Source organism: Aquarana catesbeiana, linkage group LG11, assembly GCF_042186555.1.
Source record: "Aquarana catesbeiana isolate 2022-GZ linkage group LG11, ASM4218655v1, whole genome shotgun sequence".
In the NCBI taxonomy this organism is placed as follows: domain Eukaryota; kingdom Metazoa; phylum Chordata; class Amphibia; order Anura; family Ranidae; genus Aquarana; species Aquarana catesbeiana.
The window spans coordinates 53,446,525-53,467,633 of NC_133334.1; the positions used below are offsets into that span (position 1 = coordinate 53,446,525).

The following is a 21,109-nucleotide window of genomic DNA, read 5'->3' on the forward strand; positions in this document are numbered from 1 at the left end:
TTCACACAAGCTTACCTGCTAAAGAACCAACATTTAGGCCAGCAGTTGCACCTGCCAGAGTCTGTAAGGCTCCAAGAGAAGCCATGGTGTTCATTGACGAGCTGTTTGAGCTGGGGGATGACCCTGAGAGGATGAGTTGGGGGAGGAGGATAAAGAAAAACATCATGAGCAGTACTTCGGAAAATACAGTTTTCAAAGGATACCAAATACTCGCTTGTGATTTTTACAAAGTTATATTTGACCATGACTAGACTAAAATAATGCAATGATTTTCCTAAACAAAAAACGAGAAAACAAGATGAGCTTAATATCACTGCAGTTTGAAATAAAAGTACATTAAAAAGGTGATCTGCAATGCTGTTGAGCCTTCTATGTGATTCATTACACGCCTGCCAAACCGCATAGTGAGATAGGTGCCTTCACCTTTGTAGAACATATGAGCAATAAAACTTGCACCCTTCTTAGCCTGCTGGTCGCATACATGTAAATGAGTGGCAGTGCACTGAGGAGGTCATCTCTTCTACAAGCAGGCTCCCAGACTTTACACACTATGTTTTATTGCATTCTGAATGTATTTAAAAGCTTTAAACTGAAAGCTCAGTAAGGCTTTAGCAACCTGAAGTCTGTCTTTAAGTTATCACTTGTTGATGGCTTGCAAGTGCTCCTTAGGTGGGAATTAACATATAATGAAGCACCTAAGCAGTCCAAAAATCTTGCAAGGAAAGTCCAGCAGCACAGAATCTTTGCCACTATAAAACGTGCAATGGGAAGCTGAACCACAAAAAACAAAAAAAAAAATGTTTTAAACTTAAATCCGCAACCCAAGAGGAGTTTTATGGGTAGGTAGGCACTTCCTTTGACTTTTGTTTTTTCGTAACGTTTTACAAAAAGTTTAATCCCATAAGGAAAACTAGAGGTAATGTGAAAAAAAAAAAAAAAAAAAAAAAAACACATAGGCCAGTTTAGTTGGAACTAAAGAAAAGAACACTTCCTGTTGCTCATAGCTATGATATTCCAGTCATTATTTCTATTCAGGGCAGCTTAAAGCGGTAGTAAAGGCTGTATATTTATGTTTTACCTATAGGTAAGCCTATAATAAAGCTTACCTATTAAGTACTGTGAAAAAATATTTCCTTGTGCAACCACCGGTGTTGTCCCTGGGACACAAACAGTGAATCCTGTGCGCATGGGCGGGAGTGACAACGTGACTCTGCCATTCAGGCAGCCACAGCTGGTGAACCCAAAGGAAGACCGGGAGAAGATGAAAGCGCCTTCAGCGGTGACAGCGCACCGCTGAAGGGCTTCGTTTTAAGGTAAGTTTCACATAATGTGCTAGTATGCAATGCATACTAGCACATTATAACATTATCTTTATATAATCTATCCTTAGTGTGGAACCTATGGCTATAACCGATGCCAGGGAAGGACAGTAGTTACTTTGTACAGTAGCAATCTATATGTAAAAGAAAATATTTTGCTGAAAAAACCTTTGGATATGTACGATTCTTTTTCTTTAAAGTGCATCCAATAACCATGCATCTGGTGGGGGGAAGACCAATTTCATGGGTAGTTCACAGAGACCAGCCATCCTTAAAAGATTTTTCTAGCAATACCTTTAAAGGGATATTGCATCCAAACATGAGATTTTGCCAACTGATAGACTCAAATTACACTTCATCTCAGGAAAATCTCTCTTCCTAATGCTATTGCAATGGACTCCACATAGTTTTGTTAAATTTTATGTAATGTCAAATAATTTAAACCCTCGTCTAGTGAAGTAGTTGCAGCCTAGAAACACACCAATATTTCACTAACCACATGCAAAAGCGATTCGATTTTTTTTTTTTTTTTTAAGGAGAGAATGGAGAAGACACAGAACTGCTGTTGGGTGCTTGCACCAATAGAAATTATCCTTCACTCGCTGTCTCAATGATCAAAGAAAGTTCCATTCTAAGAATACCACTTCATTCTAATGACACCACTTGTAACGACATCAAGTTGCATGTTAATACAGAAAAACTGTTAATACTCATATGGACACAGTGCTTCTATTATTGACGACAAGAGTAGGACACCAGGCAGTAAAGAACACAGCACTGCCTGCCTATGGGCATTCCTAGCTGGTATAAAACCTCTCTTTGCTATAGGTCAGCCAGTTAGTCACAGGCAATATATATAAAAAAAAAATACCCCAACAAACTTAGAGGGGTGGGTGATATGTCTATCAATGAACTCAGAGAAAGGGATTTTACGGTGAGTGACCAAAAAAAAAAAAAAAAATTGCGTTTACTTTTAAGTTCATTGACACAACCCTTCTATTCTTGATTATAGAGAGCTCCCAAAGCAGTGCCTCAATGAGGGGTGGGCAAAAACCAGTGCCTCTGTGGCATCTGCCAGAGGGTCCCTCGCTCTCCCCAAAAACCCATGACACCTTCCTGTTGAGGAAAGACACCAGAAGACCCATGTCCGGGGTCCCCCAGAGTAGACAAAAACTGACGAAATGCATCTGGGTGTCGGAACAACTCTGCTTGATCCAGTGTCTGACAACTGAGATAGAACATCTGCCAATTCTCGACACCTGGAATGTACATGATGGAGAAAGCTGGTACATTAAGTTCTGCCCATCAAAAAATGTGTGAAACCTCCAGTGCTGCTGATAACTCCTTGTGCTGCCTTGGTGGTTGACGTAGGCCACCACAGTGGTGTTGGCCGATTGGATCATGACCAGGTATCTTCAGAGAAGGTCCATCCATTGATTCAGACACAGCCTGGTCACTCGGAGCTCCAGGACACTGATGGGCAGTCGAGCCTCCTCCGGCAACCGATGACCTTAAAGTGAGGTTGAGATCAGGACCCCTACCCCTCCAAAGCCAGACAGGCTGGTATCCCTCCTGACTACTATCCAGTGGAGGGGGAGAGAGGACTTCCTGGCCTATAGGGAGACCGAAGCCACCAGAGGAGAGAGACCCTGGTCAATCAACCCAGACAAATCTGGATGTCCAGGAAGGGAGGAGATTTGTCCAACCTAGTCAAGATTTGGCTCTGCAGAACCCTTGCACGGAACTGCACGTATGGGACCACGTCAAAAGGTGGACACCATAAGACCCAGGACCTGCATGCAAGACCACAAAGGAAGATCATCAGCAGGACAAGAGCAACTAAACAATAGTCCAAAGTTACCAAAGCTTGTCCATTGGAAGGAATGCCTTGGCCTGTGTAGAGTTAAGGATCAGTCCCAGAAACTCCAGCCTTCTGGTTGGTGTCAAGTCTGACTTTTTGAGATACAGGACCCATCCGAAATCCCACAGAGTGCATCATGATCTCCACTTTGTGGTTTAGCGCAGAATGAGAGGAAAGAGATTGAAGAAGCTGTGTTGTCAGGGAAGTGACTGTCGTCAGGGGACTGAGAGGTGGAAAGTGCTGGAGGGCGGTGGTGTGGATGTCGTTGCTGGCTGATGGGAAAGCTGAAGGCGACGTTCCCTGCGAGCTGGATGAACAAAAATACTAACCTTTTTATGGCCAGTCTTAGTATGCGTGTTTCATACCTAAGGGGCCGATGATCACTGTAGTAGTTGGCATGAATAGCTTGGACCAATAGTTGTTTCATGGTTTTGTGTCAAAGAGGTTGAAAGCAGAGGAGAGCTGCCACGCACAGTGGCGCTGTGAAAAACCATTGCAGGCCCACTCTGGCATATGCTAAAGAGGGTCATCTACATTTGGCGAGTTTGGAGCCACTAGGGTTGGGGCACAACATTTGCACAAAAGTGGAGTGTTGGCAGTGAAGAAGCACTTTATTTCTTATAAGAGGAAAGCACAATTTTAGCATTTGCACTTTACGTAAGAGGATTTTTTGACACCATCTTTGGACTTTTCTGACTTTTTTTTATTTTACTGCACATAGATGAATTTATTCACTGATAATTTGAAGCACTGACACTTCATATAAGTTTTTTTTAAGCATTTGGTTAATAGTGGGTGAGAACGACATTATTCTTCACCATTGTTCAATGTGTATACATGCCTAGTGGTATTGACTGAGGCAATTAAGAAAGTGAGAAAGTGCAGCGGCCTGCTAGGTTATTATTTATTTAATTTAGGCTTGCTGCGCAGGTAATATATTAGCAGCGGGTCACCCAAATAGCCAATCAGAGAAATCTCTCTTCCCTCAGCAACACTAGGGGCAAGGCCAACACCTTGGTAAAAAACCTGAGGAGTGGATGTGAGGCCAAAGGGAAGCACCACAAATTGATAATGTGCGTCCCTGACCACAAAGTGCAAGAAGCATTGATGCTAAGCACAGATAAGGAAGGTACGCATCTTTGATGTCTATGGAGGCCAGAAAATCCAGATGAAGGGTAGTCACCACCGGGCAGATGGATTCCATTTTGTACTTCTGCACCCACATAAAAACTCAGAGCCTTGAGTTCTAAAATTGGGTGAACTCCGTCCTTGTTTATGACTGTAAACTGACTGTAATAAAACCTCTGAGACCACTCCGGCTCTGGGGTAATCACTCCTTGGTGTAAAAAATCCTGCACCACCTCATACACAGCTCAGAGGTGGGAATATTAGACTGGAATAATTTCTGTGGTGGACAAGAATGAAATTCTATTTTGTAGGTCAGTGGACCAATTTGTCTGGGATAAGGGCAGTCCATGAGCCTGGGAACCAGCAAAGATGACCTTAAAAATTAGTGGGGGCAAGCCTTCATGCTGAGGACTTGTCTGCGGGCTTTTGAGAAACCGAGAATGCTTGGCACCACCCACAGGGGCCTTGTAGGGCTTAGAGCCATTGTCTGAGAAGCCAGGGGAAAGGAAAAAACCTTGTGTGCGCACAGAAGGACCAGGCTTGTGATACGGTGTCTTTCCCCTTCTTGGTCTGTGTTAAGAAAGTACTCTTGCCATCCGTAAGGTTCTTGATTTCATCCAGGGTAGGACTGAAGAGACGTCTGGTTAGCGGACCAACACTTAAGCCAAAGTATCCACCGAAGCACCACTGCCGAGACAAAGAGCTTTGAGAGTAGTAGGGCTGAATCCAAGGATGCCAGCTCCACATACAATTGTGCTCAAAAGCTTGCATACCCTGGCAGAAATTGTGAAATTTTGGAATGGATACTGAAAATATGACTAATCGTGCCAAAAAATTGCCTTATTTAAAGGATAGTGATTATATAAAGCCATTTGATATCACATAGTAGTTTGGCTCCTTTTTATATCATAAAGGGAATCACCTAGATGTCCCGGATCAAAAGTTTACATACACTGGAATGTTTGGCCTTGGTATAGACACACAAGGTGACACACACACACAGGTTGCAATGGCAATTAAAGGTTAATTTTTCACATCTGTGGCTTAAATTGCAATTAGTGTCTGTGTATAAAAATAGTCAATGAGTTTGTTACCTCTCAAGTAGATGCACTGAGCAGGCTAGATACTGAGCTATGGGGAGCAGAAAAATCGTCAAAAGACCTGCTTAACAAGGTAATGGAACTTTATAAAGATGGAAAAGAATATCAAAAGATATCCAGTCTTGAATATACCAGTCAGTACTGTGTAATCACTTATTAAAATATGGAAAATTTGGGGGCTCTCTCGATACCAAGCCAGGTTAGGTAGAGTAAGGCTTGGTGAACACCTATGCAGTTTGCTTTTGATCAGTTTCTGCGGTACGTTTTGCATTTTTGCACACGCCAATTTATTGTTGGGCAGATTAAAAAAAGCAAAACACAAATTGCAGCAAAATCACCTCAGTCAATACCACTAGGCATAAATAACAGGTTTACCTATAGCAGTGGGTTTTATACCAGATAGGACGTACCAAAGGTGGGGATGTGTTTTCTGCCTAATGTCCTACTTCTGTAGGTGGCTCTATAAAGCCCTATGATCAAGAATAGAAGAGCTGTGTCCATCAATGAATATAAAAAAAAATAATTTTAATCACTTTGAGTTGTTTGACAAAATCACAAGCAAAACATTAATTTGGGGTTATTAGCTACAATTTATTAGAAAGCTTTGACCAAGTTTTTTCCTCTCATAATGTATAAAGATCCAGTATGAAGATCCTTTATAGCATTTTATGTTATCCAATATCCACCCAGAATTCAGTAGCATTAGTAGAGTCCCACAACCATTGTTTGTTTCAACCACTAACCTAATTCATTAGAATTATACTGTTCATTTTAGTGGCTTCTTTGGATTATCATTTTTTTAATCTCATGTTAATTATGATTGACAAGATGCAGTTTGACTATGGTATGCATTTTTCATATATAATGCTCTACAATCTTCCCACTTTCAACAATGATTCTAGCAATTCCATAACCATATTTTATATCGTTTTTGAAATGACATTTCAAAATCCATTAGGCATTAATTTTGGCCTGCAAGAAATGTCACCTCCAAAATAGTAGCTTTAAGGATTGTCCAATCTGGAACACAAGAGAACAAAAAACATGTGCGGCTCACCAGAACTTGTCAGGACGCTGAGAGGACTGCTGGAAGTAGTGAGTGCTGAGCCCATACTGGCTGGGTTCTGTGCAACGCTGGCAGCTGCTGCTAAAGCTGCCAAGTTCTGTATCTGCATGGCACTGAGTCCTGAAACACGCAACACAGGCAAGAGAACGCCACATGCACATTAGCCATTACGCTAAATTGGTTTTGTATTTTTATTTTATATTTGGAAAGAAAAGGAGACGGCACATGTTGATTGTAAGGTAAAATGAAGAGGGTGAAATCCTTAACATATAAAAGGAGAAGAAAAGGATAGTGAAAGAATATTAAAATAAAAAAGCACACACCTGATGTTGTCTCGGTGGAGTACTCACCTCCCATGGGATGGAGGCCACTCAGGGAGTTGAGGTTGCTGGACGCGGCTGTCTGTTGGAGGAGCTGCAAATAAAGCTAGACATTACACCAAAACAAAACAAGAAGGAGAGTGAGGGCTCAGTCCGGTCTGGGGATAAAGTCTACACACCACAGATATCCACAGGGTGTACAAGAACAAGAGTTGTGAGTGGGAAGGGGTAGGGGCGAGTTATTAGAATGGAATCAGGCAAAAATTTTTTTTTTACATCACAGCAAATATAGTGTTAGGAAAACACTGATCCACCACACCGTGCAAGGGGGAGAAAAAAAAAAGGCACCTCTATAGAGCAGATTTATGAAAACTGGTACAGAGAAAAGGGCTTTTTCAAATTGGGCTTGATGTGGACTAGCATAACATCTTCAAATCAGCCATTTGCAAGCTGTATTAAACACCTAAAGGGCTTTTCACATGGGCACTCAGTCTAGATCCAGCCTGAACCACAATGTATGTCTATGGGCGGGCGGATGTAAAGGGATAATCTGTTTACATCTGCCTACATCTGTGTCCATTCAAGTACATTTTTTTTATAAAACTTAACTAGGCTGCACACTCTTCTGTTTAGACCAATCTGTACGGATGTAAACGTATGCCGTCCATTTATGTCCATTCCGTTTATGTCCGTTTTTAGGCAAGAAACATTTTTTGTTAATACCTTTGCCATCTATGATTGGTTTCAGCAACAAAAAAAAAAAACTGATGCAAAAAAGAAAACAGATTGATGTAAACTGAAGTGAAAGTTACAATGGTTGTAAACCATTACCTATACCCAGATACACAGAGGTGAAAAAATCCACCTACATAGGTTGGACCTGTATATTTGCAGCCATTTGCCCTGTGCATCCTAGTAAAATTCAGAGATAAAAAGGATTTCTCACAGACTCTTAAAGCAGAGGGCAGGGAGCTGCAGTTACACACTGTACAAGAGTTGTGAGAGCTGATTGGAGGAGAGGGAAGGGACCCCCGCCCCCCCATTCACATAGCACACAGGAACCGAGTTGAGAATATCATTCACAGGCTGTGTGCTGAAGCTCCATCCCCCCGTCACCTTTTTGCCTCTTGCAGATAGCAAAGGAATGAGACAGCAGAGAGAAGATACTTAGAACTTTGAAAAGAGGCAAATAAACACTACTGAAATATGTGCTCCGTTAAGATTTCGTGCCTGGGGTTAAACACTTGTAATAAGTGATAATAAAGGGTATATATTTTCTTTACATAACAAACAGGTCATACTTACCTGGCTCTGTGTAGTAGTTTTGCACAGAGCAGACCGATCCTCCTCTTCTAGGTTCCCCGCTAGGGGCTCCCGGTTTCCTCCCTCCTGCAGAGTGCCCCAGAGCAAGCAGCTTGCAATGGGGGCATCTCTGCAGGAGGGAGGAAACCGGGAGCCTCTCTCTCATTGGCTCACTGGCCAATGGCTCCCACTGCTGTCTCAGCCAATGAGGAGGGAGAGACCCAGCAAACCTAAGGCTCCTGTGCACAGCGCTGGAAAAAGATCAGGTTCAGGTAAGTATTAGAAAAGGGGGGGGGGGGTTTGCTGCTGCACAGAGGTAGCATGGAGGTAAAAAAAAAACCTCGAGTCTTTAGAACCACTTTAAACTGAACTGAAGATGGATGTACAAACTGAACCTGTTTTTTCTTAGCAAAAACGTGACTGAACGGATGACACCCATGTGAAAGGACCCCATGAGGCTGCTTAAAGGGACTCATGCTTATTCTCTTGCTATCCCACCTAACAGTTTAGATAGCAACTGTGAAAACGAATTTTCGAAATGTACCTACTTACATTCCATTCCTACATCCTTCCTTTCAACATTGACTGGAATTTTTTTTTTTCCAACTGGCTGACCTCTGCTAATACAAAGAATATATTCAGCAAATCTTTAAAAGTGGAATAATGTAATTGTATTCAGGCAGAAATCAGTTGAGGATTACCTTTATAGTAAAGGTGTTTGCTAAAGAGTTGTGACATGTGAGGGAACAATGAAGAACTTACGTTAGCCTCCATGCACATATATTGTTAGAAGGGATAGCAAGAGGAATTGCATTGGTCACATTAAAGGGGTTGTAAACTCTCAAGGTTTTTCACCTTAATGCACCCCCCCCCCCCCCCCCCCTTGACTTACCCAAACCCGGTCTTTCCAGCGACGGGGACAAGCACACCAGCTGGAGGGTCCCGATTGGATTGATAGCAGCGCAGCCATTGGCTCCCGCTCCTGTCAATCAAATCCAATGACCCGAGAGCTGGGGGCGGGGCCAAATCCTGCTGTTTGTGTCAATAGACGCAGCAGGATACGGGAGCGCGCCCCGAGGGAAAGCGGCTTTCCAACGGGGCACTCGATTAGAGGAGGAGCGGCGTTGAGAGACCCCAGAAGAGAATAGGTGGCCACTCAAACCAACCAACTGCACAGAGGTGGCAAGCCTAACGTGTTTTTTTGTTTTTTTTAAATAAACCTTTAGATATCCTTTAAGCTCTTGCAGAGCCTCAATCTTTTACAGGCAACAAAACTCATTCAGAAACCCCTAGAATATTCTGATCAAGAGCTTTCTGTGCCAAAAAGGTCAACTGCCCTCATAGGTTAATTTACATGCCAGACAAATGGATGTTTTGAGAGGCTATAATGATGTAAATCAAGCCAAATGTTTCTCAACTCTGAATCTGGCGGCTAAAGGGGTTTTCCATATTCAGAAACAAAATGACATCCGACATTGGAAAATAAACTGAAAAGCCACAGATTATGTGGGCAACAGCCAAAACCTCACCTTTGCTCCAGCTTTCATAAATCACCCCTTTGAGCTCACTCATTAATTCAACACATCGAGCAAAGTACTAACAGTGTACTGTACAAAGCAACCAATCAGAAAACACCATGCACTGCACTTAAGACATTATTACAAGTGAATTCTGATTGGTTTTATGTTAGTGTATTCTGCCCCTTGAATGGTTTAGTGAATACCACTTACATCATATGGACACCTGCACAAATGAACTGAACACATAGAAATGGCAAATGGCCAAAGTCAAGTGCTAAAAATTAAAATTTAGAAGCCATGTGTAAAATTTGTTGCTTAAAAACTTCAAAATGTCTTAAAATATTTAGCTGGTTTCCCATTTAATGGGTTCAACCACCATATACTTTATTGGCGTTTGCTGCAGCACTTTATCCGCTAAAGAAAATCAACTTAATGAAATGTCAGTGCAACTTAGAAAGCCCATACAGTATTCATGCGTTATAGGGGAATGTTTCATCTTATAATATAGAAAGGTTGCAGCACTTAAGATAGAATTGGTTGGTTTAGCAGGAATCAGATTAACTTCAATCCATCTATGACCGTTCATGTTTAAGAGTCATCGATCTAATGACTGACTCCTCTCAAATCCGACTACTGGTAATTTTTTGTTCAATTGGTGCCTGCAGACAATCAGCATACTCTCCCAGCGAAGAAGTCCCGCTGTCAGAGTACAACAGTGCAGCTGGGAGAATTGCTCCGTCCACTTGGCTTGTGTGGATGGGAGAATCTATTCAGTTTACTTTGATCAGCCCACTGGCTGAGCGCAAAAAAAAAAAAGTAATCTATGGCCAGCTTTAAGCAGATTGTTATCAAGCCAAATACCTTTCTTATAGAGGATGTGGTCTAACTGAAAATCCGTAACATAACTGAATGAAGCACTGGTTCAGCATCCATCACATAATAAATAAAGTGCACCAATAGCCATGTTCGCATGTAAAAAGGTTATTACTGACTTGAAAACTAAGCTCTATTGCAAAGTAAAGCATGTCAGAGGAAGATGTCTAGATAGGGAGAGCTTTGACTTTGTGTCAATTAGGTTTGAACAAGCACCAGTTTCTCATGCGGTTGATTAATTAGGCTGAAACCCTCTGATTAAAAGAAACTGCAACAGAAAGAGGGTGGAATACTGTATGGGGATACCTAAAGGAGGGCCCATCTAGTTACATTGCTTTTGTCTAAATCTTCTCAGAATTACTAAGGGGGCTGCCCTGGAGCCAGTGGTTTTAAGTCAAACAGATGGAACCAGCTAAAGAGCACTTAACAAAAAAAAAAAAAAAAAAAAAAAAAAAAAAAAACGAACAGCTTCGTGATTTTTTTCACTACATTAATCACTGTGTATTGATAAAAGTAGCAACTTTGGCATAGGCTTGTGACAAAAGGATTTTTCCTTAGACTGCAGATATCGCATCTTGGGTAACACACTGGTGCTATAATTTGCGGTCTACTTTTTTTTTTTTTTTAAATCTATTTCAGGCCTCTTCCTCAGGACAAAGTTCTAGATGTCTAGCTCAAATGTAGAACAGGTGTCCATAGATGTTCTGTGGTAGGAAAATGGCACCGCAAAGCCAAACAAAACTCAAGCAATACTTACTGCTAAGTACTGTGGTGCCAGACTGTTCAGTCCTGCAAGATTCCCCCACACAGAAGCTGCATTTATTTGCTGCATCTGTTGCTGGAGCTGTTGTGTCATTCGCTTCTGTTCTTTGTCTTTCTGTGTGTCTGCAAACTTGACGACAATCGGAGAGGAACACCCCTACAAAACAAAACGCCACAGTCAGATCCAGACAACTGTTCCTTGGGGGCCTTTAAAAACAGTGGATAGCCAGAGAAAATTGAGCAAAAACTGAAACCGTTGTGTATGACTTACCTCCATGGTTTGTGCTTGGTGCATGGATTTGATTGCTGTCTGTGCCATAGATCTAGTTGAAAATGTGATAAATGCACAACCTACGGGAAATAAAAGACAAAAACCACTAAAACAACTTTGTCCATAGCAAGTCATACTTTAACACTGCAACTAAACAAGCAATGCAAAATCTGTAATCCCACTTACCCCTGCTCAACCCATCAGGTCCCCGCAGAATTCTGCATTCTTCTATTTGCCCAAACTGAGAGAACATAACCCGGATATCATTCTCATTAACCTTCTTAGACACCATTCCAATAAACAACTTTCTGTCTTCAACTGCTACAGGAAAAGTACCAGAAAGACAGTCAGGGAGGGCACACAGGCTTGCTGCAAACAATTAGGCAACAGTAACAGTCAGCAAAGAGATACTAGCCTTTCAAAACAAATACAATGAGACAGCATGTGATGTAAACAGTTAAAATGAACTCATATGAAAATCTAAGTTATATACATTATGTAATCAGTTTAAAGTACACGTCCAGCTTAAATTTTTTTTTTTTTTCATTTTTAAAAGATTCGATGAGCATTAGAACTTTCAGGCTGCTGCTATCCAGAAGCCAGTTAAGAAATGTTTTTCCCCATCAGCAAATTTCATGGTGACAAGCAGTAATGAAACGGGGTATAACAGTATCTCACAGTGAGTACACCCCTCACATTTTTGTAAAAATTTTATTCTATCTTTTTATGTGACAACACTGAAGAAATTACACTTTGCTACAATGTAAAGTAGTGAGTGTACAGCTTGTATAACAGTGTAAATTTGCTGTCCCCTCAAAATAACTCAACACACAGCCATTAATGTCTAAACCGCTGGCAACAAAATTAAGTACAGCCCTAAGTGAAAATGTCCAAATTGGGCCCAAAGTGTCAATATTTTGTGCGACCGCCATTATTTTCCAGCACTTCCTTAACCCTCTTGGGCATGGAGTTCACCAGAGCTTCACGGGTTGCCACTGGAGTCCTCTTCTACTCCTCCATGATGACATCACAGAGCTGGTGGATGTTAGAGACCTTGCGCTTCTCCAACTTCAGTTTGAGGATGCTCAATAGGGTTTAGGTCTGGAGATATGCTTGGCCAGTCCATCATCTTTACCCTCAGCTTCTTTAGCAAGGCAGTGGTCGTCTTGGTGTGTTTGGGGTCGTTAGGTTGGAATACTGCCCTGCGGCCCAGTCTCCAAAGGGAGGGGCTCATGTTTTGCTTCAGTATGTCAGTACGTTGGCATTCATGGTTACCTCAATGAACTGTAGCTCCCCAGTGCCGGCAGCACTCATGCACCCCCCACCCCTTCAACCTCTGCAGCAATGCTAGCAGCACTCATATGTCCATTTCTCAGAAACAACCTCTGGATACGACGCTTAGCACATGCACTTCTTTAGTCGACCATGGCCAGGCCTGTTAAACCACCGTATGGTCTTGGCCACCGTGCTGCAGCTCAGTTTCAGGGTCTTGCAATCTTCTTATAGCCTAGGTCATGTTTATGTAGAGCAACAATTCTTTTTTTCAGATCCTTAGAGAGTTCTTTGCCATGAGGTGCCATGTTGAACTTCCAGTGACCAGTATGAGAGAGAATAACACCAAATTTAACACACCTTCTCCCTATTCACACCTGAGACTTTGTAACACTAACAAGTCACATGACACCGGGGAGGAAAAATGGCTAATCAGGCCCAATTTGGACATTTTTACTTAGGGTTGTACTCACTTTTGTTGCCAGCGGTTTAGACATTAATGGCTGTGTGGCATTATTTTGAGGGGACAGAAAATTTACACTGTTATACAAGTTGTACACTCACTGCTTTACATTGTAGCAAAGTGTAATTTCTTCAGCGTTGTCACATGAAAAGATATAATAAAATATTTACAAAAGTATGAGGGGTGTACTCACTTTTGTGAGATACTGTAATATAATATATACATATATATTAGTCTCATAAAACCATTGTCACAACAGTAAGCGAGGAAGAAATCTAGTGGAGTCCTGGACATCAGTAGTAATCCAGGGGTCGCAAACTGGCAGCCCTCCAGCTGTTGCGAAACTACAAGTCCCATGAGGCATTGCAAGGCTGACAGTTACAAGCATAACTCCCACAGGCAGAGGCATGATGGGACTTGTAGTTTTGCAACAGCTGAAGGGCCGCCAGTTTGAGACCCTTGTTCTGATCCTTTACACATATTACTTGGATGTTATACACACACACACACACACACACACACACACACACACACACACACACCTTTAAATCAAGAACACAGTTACTGTGTAACAATTTTAAGTATATATGTATGCATGAATATCTAACAGTTATATTGATCTGATAACAAATATGCTACCTGCTTTGTAGAGCTGCACACTAGCCATTTCACTGCCCCCATCTCAGTGTAAAGAGCAAACCTGACCTTAAAAGCCCCTGAATAGGGCAAAACACAGCTAACTCACCAGTCACCTAATGGATCCTGTCAGAATTGGAATATGTGAATACCATTGCTGCTAATGGCAAATGGCCCAGGCTTGTCATGACCCCCTTCTTTTTTTCTACCTGGCGATCAGGACATGCAAGCGCATGTTAGGTGTCAGGGCAACTGATGTTCTAGGTCAGGGGATCGATCTCCAAACTACGACCCTCCAGCTGTTGCGGAACTACATGTCCCATGACGCATAGTAACTGACATTCACAGACATGACTAGGCATGATGGAAGTTTTAATTCCTAAACAACTGGTGGGCCATAGTTTGGAGACCCCTGTTCTAGGTTAATGACTAGGCATTGAAAATATATATAAAAATATAGCCCTGGGAATTTGCATTTAAAAATACAGCCGGCAATGACTGCTATCATATGTCCTGGCAGATTTCTCCCATGTATGGATACTTGCCAAATTCCCAGATGACCACATGGACAATTTTATTATACAAAATACAGAAATTAAAATATAACCTGCATGTAAAAAATATTAGTCAGGTTAAAATGTTGAAGCCTAGTCAGAAACTGCTTATATTTAAACATTAAATCTCCTATGTTTAAACGTATTTTTTTTTAGTCAGTTTTACAACTTCCCGTTTCACTATCATGCTTCTTGGACAATAAAAGTTCAAAGAGCAGGCAGTGTAATAGTGCCTTCCTGTCAACCCAATGCAGATGCACACACCATGCACTAAGAAGGGACACCACCTCTTACAATTATTTGCAAACTGCAGACTTTTTTGTAAAGAAAACAGTAGTGTGTGTGGTATTAGATATTTTGAAAAGCTGCAATCTCAGATTCACCTCCAGATGGTGCTGCAAATGAAACCAGCATATGGCTTGCAGCTACAAATTTGGGAACTACTCAAGTTACTAAGACCAGAGCTTGCCATCACCAAGAGGCTTTAAATTCATTTAAACAAGTCCCTAACGTTGCAGAACACTGTTTTTGTGCTTTCAAATCATAGCTATAACACTTCACAATGCACATTATAAATAATGGATAAACCTATAGTATGCAGAAGATGCAGTAGCTTGTTGATGCAGATATGGGTTATAGTAGAGCTGCACGAACCAAGATCACGATTCTCTCGGCGTAACATCATCTTTCACATTACACAAAAAAATTGGGCTAACTTTACTGTTTAGTTTATTAAATTGTGTTTTTTCCCCATAAAAATTGCATTTGAAAGACCACTGCGTAAATACAGCGTGACATAAAATATTATACAATACAGAAAATAGGGTCACTGCTAAATAAATATATATATATATATATATATATATATATATAATTTAATTTTCTAGCAAAAAATACTGATTTCAACTTATAAACACGTGTCAGAAAAAGGTTTAGTCTTTAAGTGGTTAAACTTCCCTTATTTATAGACTGAAGTTTATCCCTTTGATCTAAAAGGATGAAGAGTTACAATCTTTCTCCTCATCTCTGTCTAAGCAATGTTGTCATAAACTTGGCAGGCTGCCTAGTTATTTTTTTTAGACAGCTGTCAGCTGTGAACAGAGAACTCTGCATAGAATCGGAAAATTCTTTGTTAAGATCGTGAGGGGGGGGGGGGGGGGGGGGAGAATTGCAATCTGATTCTTTAACGATTAATCGCGCATCTGTAGTTAATAGTAAAGGCTACACTCACAAAGCTAGAGAATGAGAGAAAAATTGAACAATTCTAGCTTTAAGCTTTACAATAACTGCTCATTTTTAAAAAACAGGTTATTTTTGCTCATGGCTTAAATCTGTACAGGTGGCTCCATCATAAGCAAAAAAGTGTCAAATGACAAGACAGTAGAAATGACGACAGCAACAGACTGAGTAATGAGCCTGTGGAGAATGCAGTATTCAGGGAGGAAGAGCAGCAAGCACAAGACACATTAGTTACCACTAGGTTTCATACACACTAGGCGTATGTACTGCATACTAGCACATTATTGTATAAACCTGCAGAGGATGCGTTTTAAAATCTCTCTTGCAGACTTCAATACCACTTTAGGCTACATTCACATGATTAAGGCCAGTGCCAATTGTAGCAGCAGGAATCTTCTGATACTGCTGCGGCTCTAAGCAGCTAGGTGAGGCTGCCAGACCTGTTCACTGTAATCACAGGTCACCGGAAGCCGCGACTAATCACTGGCTGTGCAGACAGAGCTGCAGCAGTAATCAAGATTCCTGCCGCTACAATTCGCACTGGTCTTAATCGCCAGTGTGATTGTAGTTTTAATTAGAGGAGCACAACACAAGTATCAGAAAACACCTGAGAAGACCTCAGAACTAAGTGGCATACCATTATTCTTCTCACTGTCAGCTGGCTTCATCTGAATTGGATGATGCATCTAAACACAGAAGAGGAAGGAAAGATAGGCTGGTGAGATACTATTATTCCTGATAGTACCATTCACAGATAAACACGCTGAATAATTTTCACTAAGTGCTGAAATACTCACCCCAGGAAGTATCTTCATGTTATGCAAAGCATTTTGTGCTTCTAACGCTGCTTTACGTGTGTAGAAAGTGATAAAACAACAACCTTAAGAGGAAAGAAAAAAAAAAACAAAAAAAAAAAAAAAAAAAACGTTAGTGCCGGAGGAGACAGATGTTTGTAATAAATCCTGAGTCTATGAGCACACCCATGACCTGTACACTATCAGAACAATTCTGCACAAGATCTCAATGATCAAACCAACAAGGAGGAGTGGTCAGGATCTGGGAGAGCACTCTGCTTCTAAAGCCCTTTAGAAAAAAAATTGAGTGGAGGCAGCCAGGGAACACTGGGAAATAAGAATGACCATATAAGAGAGCCTGACTGCTCCAAGTCCTGCATGCACTCTCAAAGCAGAAGAAAATCTCTAGTTAAATGATACTTTTTACAGGTTGAAGAGGAAATGAACTCAGGAAGCTGCGCTCAAAAATAAGAAGGCAGAGTGAAAAGACTTGTAGTCACCGGTAATGCCTGTGATCTCACCAAATCTCAGTCTAACTTTCATGAGAACAGCATTCAGAGGCAGCAGTGCCTTGGATCTCACACTGCAGATATACAAATACAGTATAAGCTGTAGGCATAAGAGTGTCAAGGCACACTCACATACCAGGAAGTGGGCTGCTTTTTTTCCCAGGAGGAATTTGAGATAAAATATATGTTTTTGAGGACAATGCTTAGGCACAATCAACATTTGTAGAGGTTCTCTCTTCACTTTTACGGTTCAATTATACTTTTGGATAAAAAACAGCAAGCTTTTGAGACATCAGGGTAACCCAAGTGTCAAAACAGCATTGAGTCTCAAAAGTTTGCAATTTTTATTTACTCAATTAAAATACTTTAGCTTAATACAATAACTTTCTATTTCCTTTCCTTCCTTTCCTGTCAATCATGTGAAGAGAAGGTGTATAAAAGATATCCCACAGAACATAAAAATCTAACACCAATATTTTCCATGCAGTTTAAAGTGGTGTTCCACCCTAAAAAAAAAAAAATAAAAAAAATAAATTCAATAAATTCATGACTGTGCCTAAAAAAAAAAAAAAAAAAAAAAAAAAAAAACAACATTTGGAAATTTTTTTTTTTTACTTACCTCTAAATGCCTGTTGCTAGGGGGTCCCTCGTAGTCTGCCTCTTCCAGTGCCTGGGCTGGTGACATCATTTCCCCCTGGGCACAGAAGGATTTGGCTCTGCTCCCTCCCTCCTGTCAATCATCTGGGACCCATTACAGGTCCCAGGTGACTGAGCGGCCAATCACGGCGCGCGGTGCCGCTCGCGCATGCGCAGTGGGTGCCAGGCTGTGAAGCCACAACCCGGCGCCCACAGTTGCAATGCCGGCGCCGCCGAACGGAGGGGGAGACGAGCGTGGCTTCGATCCCCCGCATCGCTGGACCCTGGGACAGGCAAGTGTCCAATTAAAAGTCAGCAGCTGCAGTATTTGTAGCTGCTGACTTTTAATTTTTTTTTTTTAAATGAGCCCTCCTCTTTAAGTACACCTGACTGCTCTGAAAATGCTAGATTCCCAGATGCAATAATTATCTAATAGCTTTAAAAAAAATAATTTAAGAACCATACTTACCTAGGTGTATGCAGCAGCGGTCCGATGCTGCATCTGTCTCCCCACCAGCTCTAAGACTGAGAACGAGCGATCAAACACCGCTGATCACTCAGTTCTCCATGAGCAGAGAGCTGGTGCCTGTCGGTCACTGGCTCTCTGCTCCTCCCCACCCCTGCGCTCACTGGAGCGCTGGGCTGTGGAGGGAGTGGCTGGCTCAGGCTCTTAGCGGTTTGCCGAAAGACTGAGCCAGTTGCCAGTCCAGGGTTCTGGGTGGATCCCACCAGTCATGAAGGGTTAAAAGTGCTCAGCTTTTTAATAATGTGTTTTAAGTGCCTTTTTAGGAAAGTTTACTAGCACATTTTTTAAACACCACAAAAGTGTGGAGAGTTGCCCTCTTCGTTGTGACTGGAGTAGATGTAGCCACTGGAAGATTTATTCTCAACCTCTTGTTCTGGTTACAACTCTAAAGCCCCATACACAATATCAGATTTTCTGCTGATTTTTGTCTTCAGATTTACCAAAACCATGTAGTGCAAGGGCCTGCCTGATTGCATACAAATTGAAACTCCTAGGGTTTGACCTCATGTTATATGGTTTTGGTAAATCTAAAGGAATAAAATCAGCAGAAAATCTGATAGTGTGTATGGGGCTTAACATTTTAGCAATGGTGCCCAGAACATAGAGGGATAAACTAACTAGCAGGGACAGACCACAAAAAAAAAAAAAAAATTGTATGGGTTCCAATACGTGCACCAAAACTAAAAGAAAAGATTTGGATATACATTTACTTTAAAAGGAGAATTCCTGGACGTACTGTCAGACAGAACTGTGAGATGTCAGTGTAATGTGTTGCTCTTACCCTAAAGTTTCTGCGCACATTATTTTAAATTGGTCAGGGCCATAACTACTACTGCAACAAGTATTTCAATTCAAATAGTGTTCCAGGAATTAAGCAGTTGGCTAAAGACAATGCTGGCCACACAAAAGGTTTTCACAGAGAACATACTACCAGTTCTTCTATAAAACTGAATTGGAGGCAGCTGTATTGAAGACACACATTAATGCATCCTTAATTTTTTTTATTTATTTTTTTTTATTTACACAACGCAAGTAACTAAATATGACTTGGTATCAGCCTCTTGCAATCCACTGTACAACATAGCACAGACTGGGAGAAAGAGAGAGAAGCAGCATAAACCAGCTAATTAGTTATGCTACATTGTTTAATTGCTAACCAGGAAGATGCTAATAGAAAAGAGTGTGTTGCAACAGAGAGATTAGCTCAGTGTGCTGTTTCCTCTCCTGATGTCCAATCACAGACTGGAGGAGGGATAAAACCTGTGCTACTTAGCAGTAGAGAAGAACCATGTCTCCTGCCCTGCCAGACAGAACTGTGATGTATGGCAGGGTTATGCAAATCTCAGAACTGGATGGACATAGATACAAGTCCTTTGGTTGGTAAAACAGCTTGGCTATATGTATTTTATAAATACAGTTAGCCATTTGCTTAGAGCCCTTCTTTAGGAACTGACATTACTTATTCAGCTCTATCCCTCTACAACAGCGGTCTCCAAACTGTGGCCCGAGGCCCAGTGTGGCCCTTTGTTTGCCTTTATCCAGCCCTTGGGACACTACTCCTCCATCTGACACCAATGATGGGGCACGGTTTTCTTCCACTGATGCCGAGGCATTTTCTGCTCCACCTGGCCACAGTTGGACCCCCCCAACCCTAAAGCCTGAAGGACAGTAAACTGGTCCTTGTTCAAAAAGTTTGGAGATGCCTGTTATACAACATGTAAAGTAAGCCACAGCTGAATGACATGAGCACAACCTCACTGCCAACAGGAGGGTCAGAAATAGTCAAGACACCTACTAGATCTTGGCTTACCTTTACTTTGTGGGGGATTCTGGCTTCTGTCTCTCAAAATGTTTATTTCGTAGACGGCGCCATACTGTTCAAATAGTTCCCGCAGTTCTTTTTCTGACCAGCTGCGAGGGATCTGTCCCACAAACATTTTGATGGAGTCGGGATCCGGGTGGTCTGGATGGTCCATGGTGCCGTTCATCTTTTTTGATCTGCAACAGAAGACATCAGTGGCTTCAAAAGTCTCTCAGAAAAAAAAAAAAAAAAACTCCATCTAGCAGGAGTGACAATTTAAATGTTCATGAGTTAACGGTGCACAGAGAGTTAACAAAAGCTTCACATTAGGAGTTAATTTGGTGTTATGTATGGGACAAATACAGCACACACAAGAATGTGAAAAGTCAGCAACTATTGAGAAAATGGCCGTCTCCGCTACAAGATCAGACAACTGCATGTAATCAGAGCACCAGACACGCATACCTATGACCCCAGAGACAGGTGGAGGTGAATTAGCTGCTTAAAATATAAAAATAAAAAAAGTGAAGTCACACTTGAAATCAGATGACAAACGTGACAAGGATTCCATGAAAAGGCACAGAAAAAAATTGAAAGCAGAGATACCTCTTGAATCTAGAGGGAGACGGCTCAAAAATGACACTTACACAGGGCTGGAATTCAGAGAGCAATGATCCACCATCATCTCAGGCAGGAAATCAAGTTTAAATGAAGCCATGGTCTGTCTAATTTGCCCCCCTGGAATAAACACAAGCAAGACAGAGCTCAACTCCGCCCCGGCAAGCTCAGAGAACAGATGAAGACACTACACAGAGCAGCAGGACAGGGGAAACATAGCACAAAGCCCCAGAGAACACACACTACGAGGGAGAGACGACAAGCAGAGTCCTCAATGAACCCAGCATTGGACAAGACAGACAGAATGGACTGGGAAGAGGCACAAGGGGTGCAATAAAAAGTTGGTGTTCACTTTGAAAGGGGGATGTTACCATGTGAAGGGAGGCTCAATAAGGGCACAATAAAAATGCTGATGCAGGGTGCTTGTTTTGTGTGTTTTTCCCTGGCGAAGCAGTACTGAGTGCAGCATCAGATAAACAGAATGTCAGATCAATAGAGATAGGGCTGAGTGACAGAGCGGAATGGAATAAAGAACGCCC

General features: G+C 41.7%; 1 protein-coding gene across 10 annotated transcripts in view; it reads right to left on the minus strand.

Moving 5' to 3' along the window:
* The window catches only part of CELF1 (CUGBP Elav-like family member 1), a 63,501-nt gene that overhangs the window by 16,662 nt on the left and 25,730 nt on the right, over positions 1-21,109 (minus strand). For 2 of the 10 annotated variants that reach the window (XM_073604413.1, XM_073604412.1), the window contains 9 exons: positions 19,962-20,149; positions 16,484-16,566; positions 16,324-16,372; positions 11,709-11,891; positions 11,523-11,602; positions 11,247-11,408; positions 6,798-6,900; positions 6,466-6,594; positions 16-123 (listed from right to left, as the gene is read on the minus strand). In XM_073604413.1, the coding sequence (XP_073460514.1) occupies positions 16-123; positions 6,466-6,594; positions 6,798-6,900; positions 11,247-11,408; positions 11,523-11,602; positions 11,709-11,891; positions 16,324-16,372; positions 16,484-16,566; positions 19,962-20,139 (1,075 nt within the window). In that variant the 5' untranslated portion in view covers positions 20,140-20,149. Of the gene's footprint in view, positions 1-15; positions 124-6,465; positions 6,595-6,797; positions 6,901-11,246; positions 11,409-11,522; positions 11,603-11,708; positions 11,892-16,323; positions 16,373-16,483; positions 16,567-19,961; positions 20,150-20,599; positions 20,691-21,109 lie in introns of all 10 variants that reach the window. The other 8 variants (XM_073604414.1, XM_073604409.1, XM_073604410.1 and 5 more) reach the window with 8 other exon arrangements.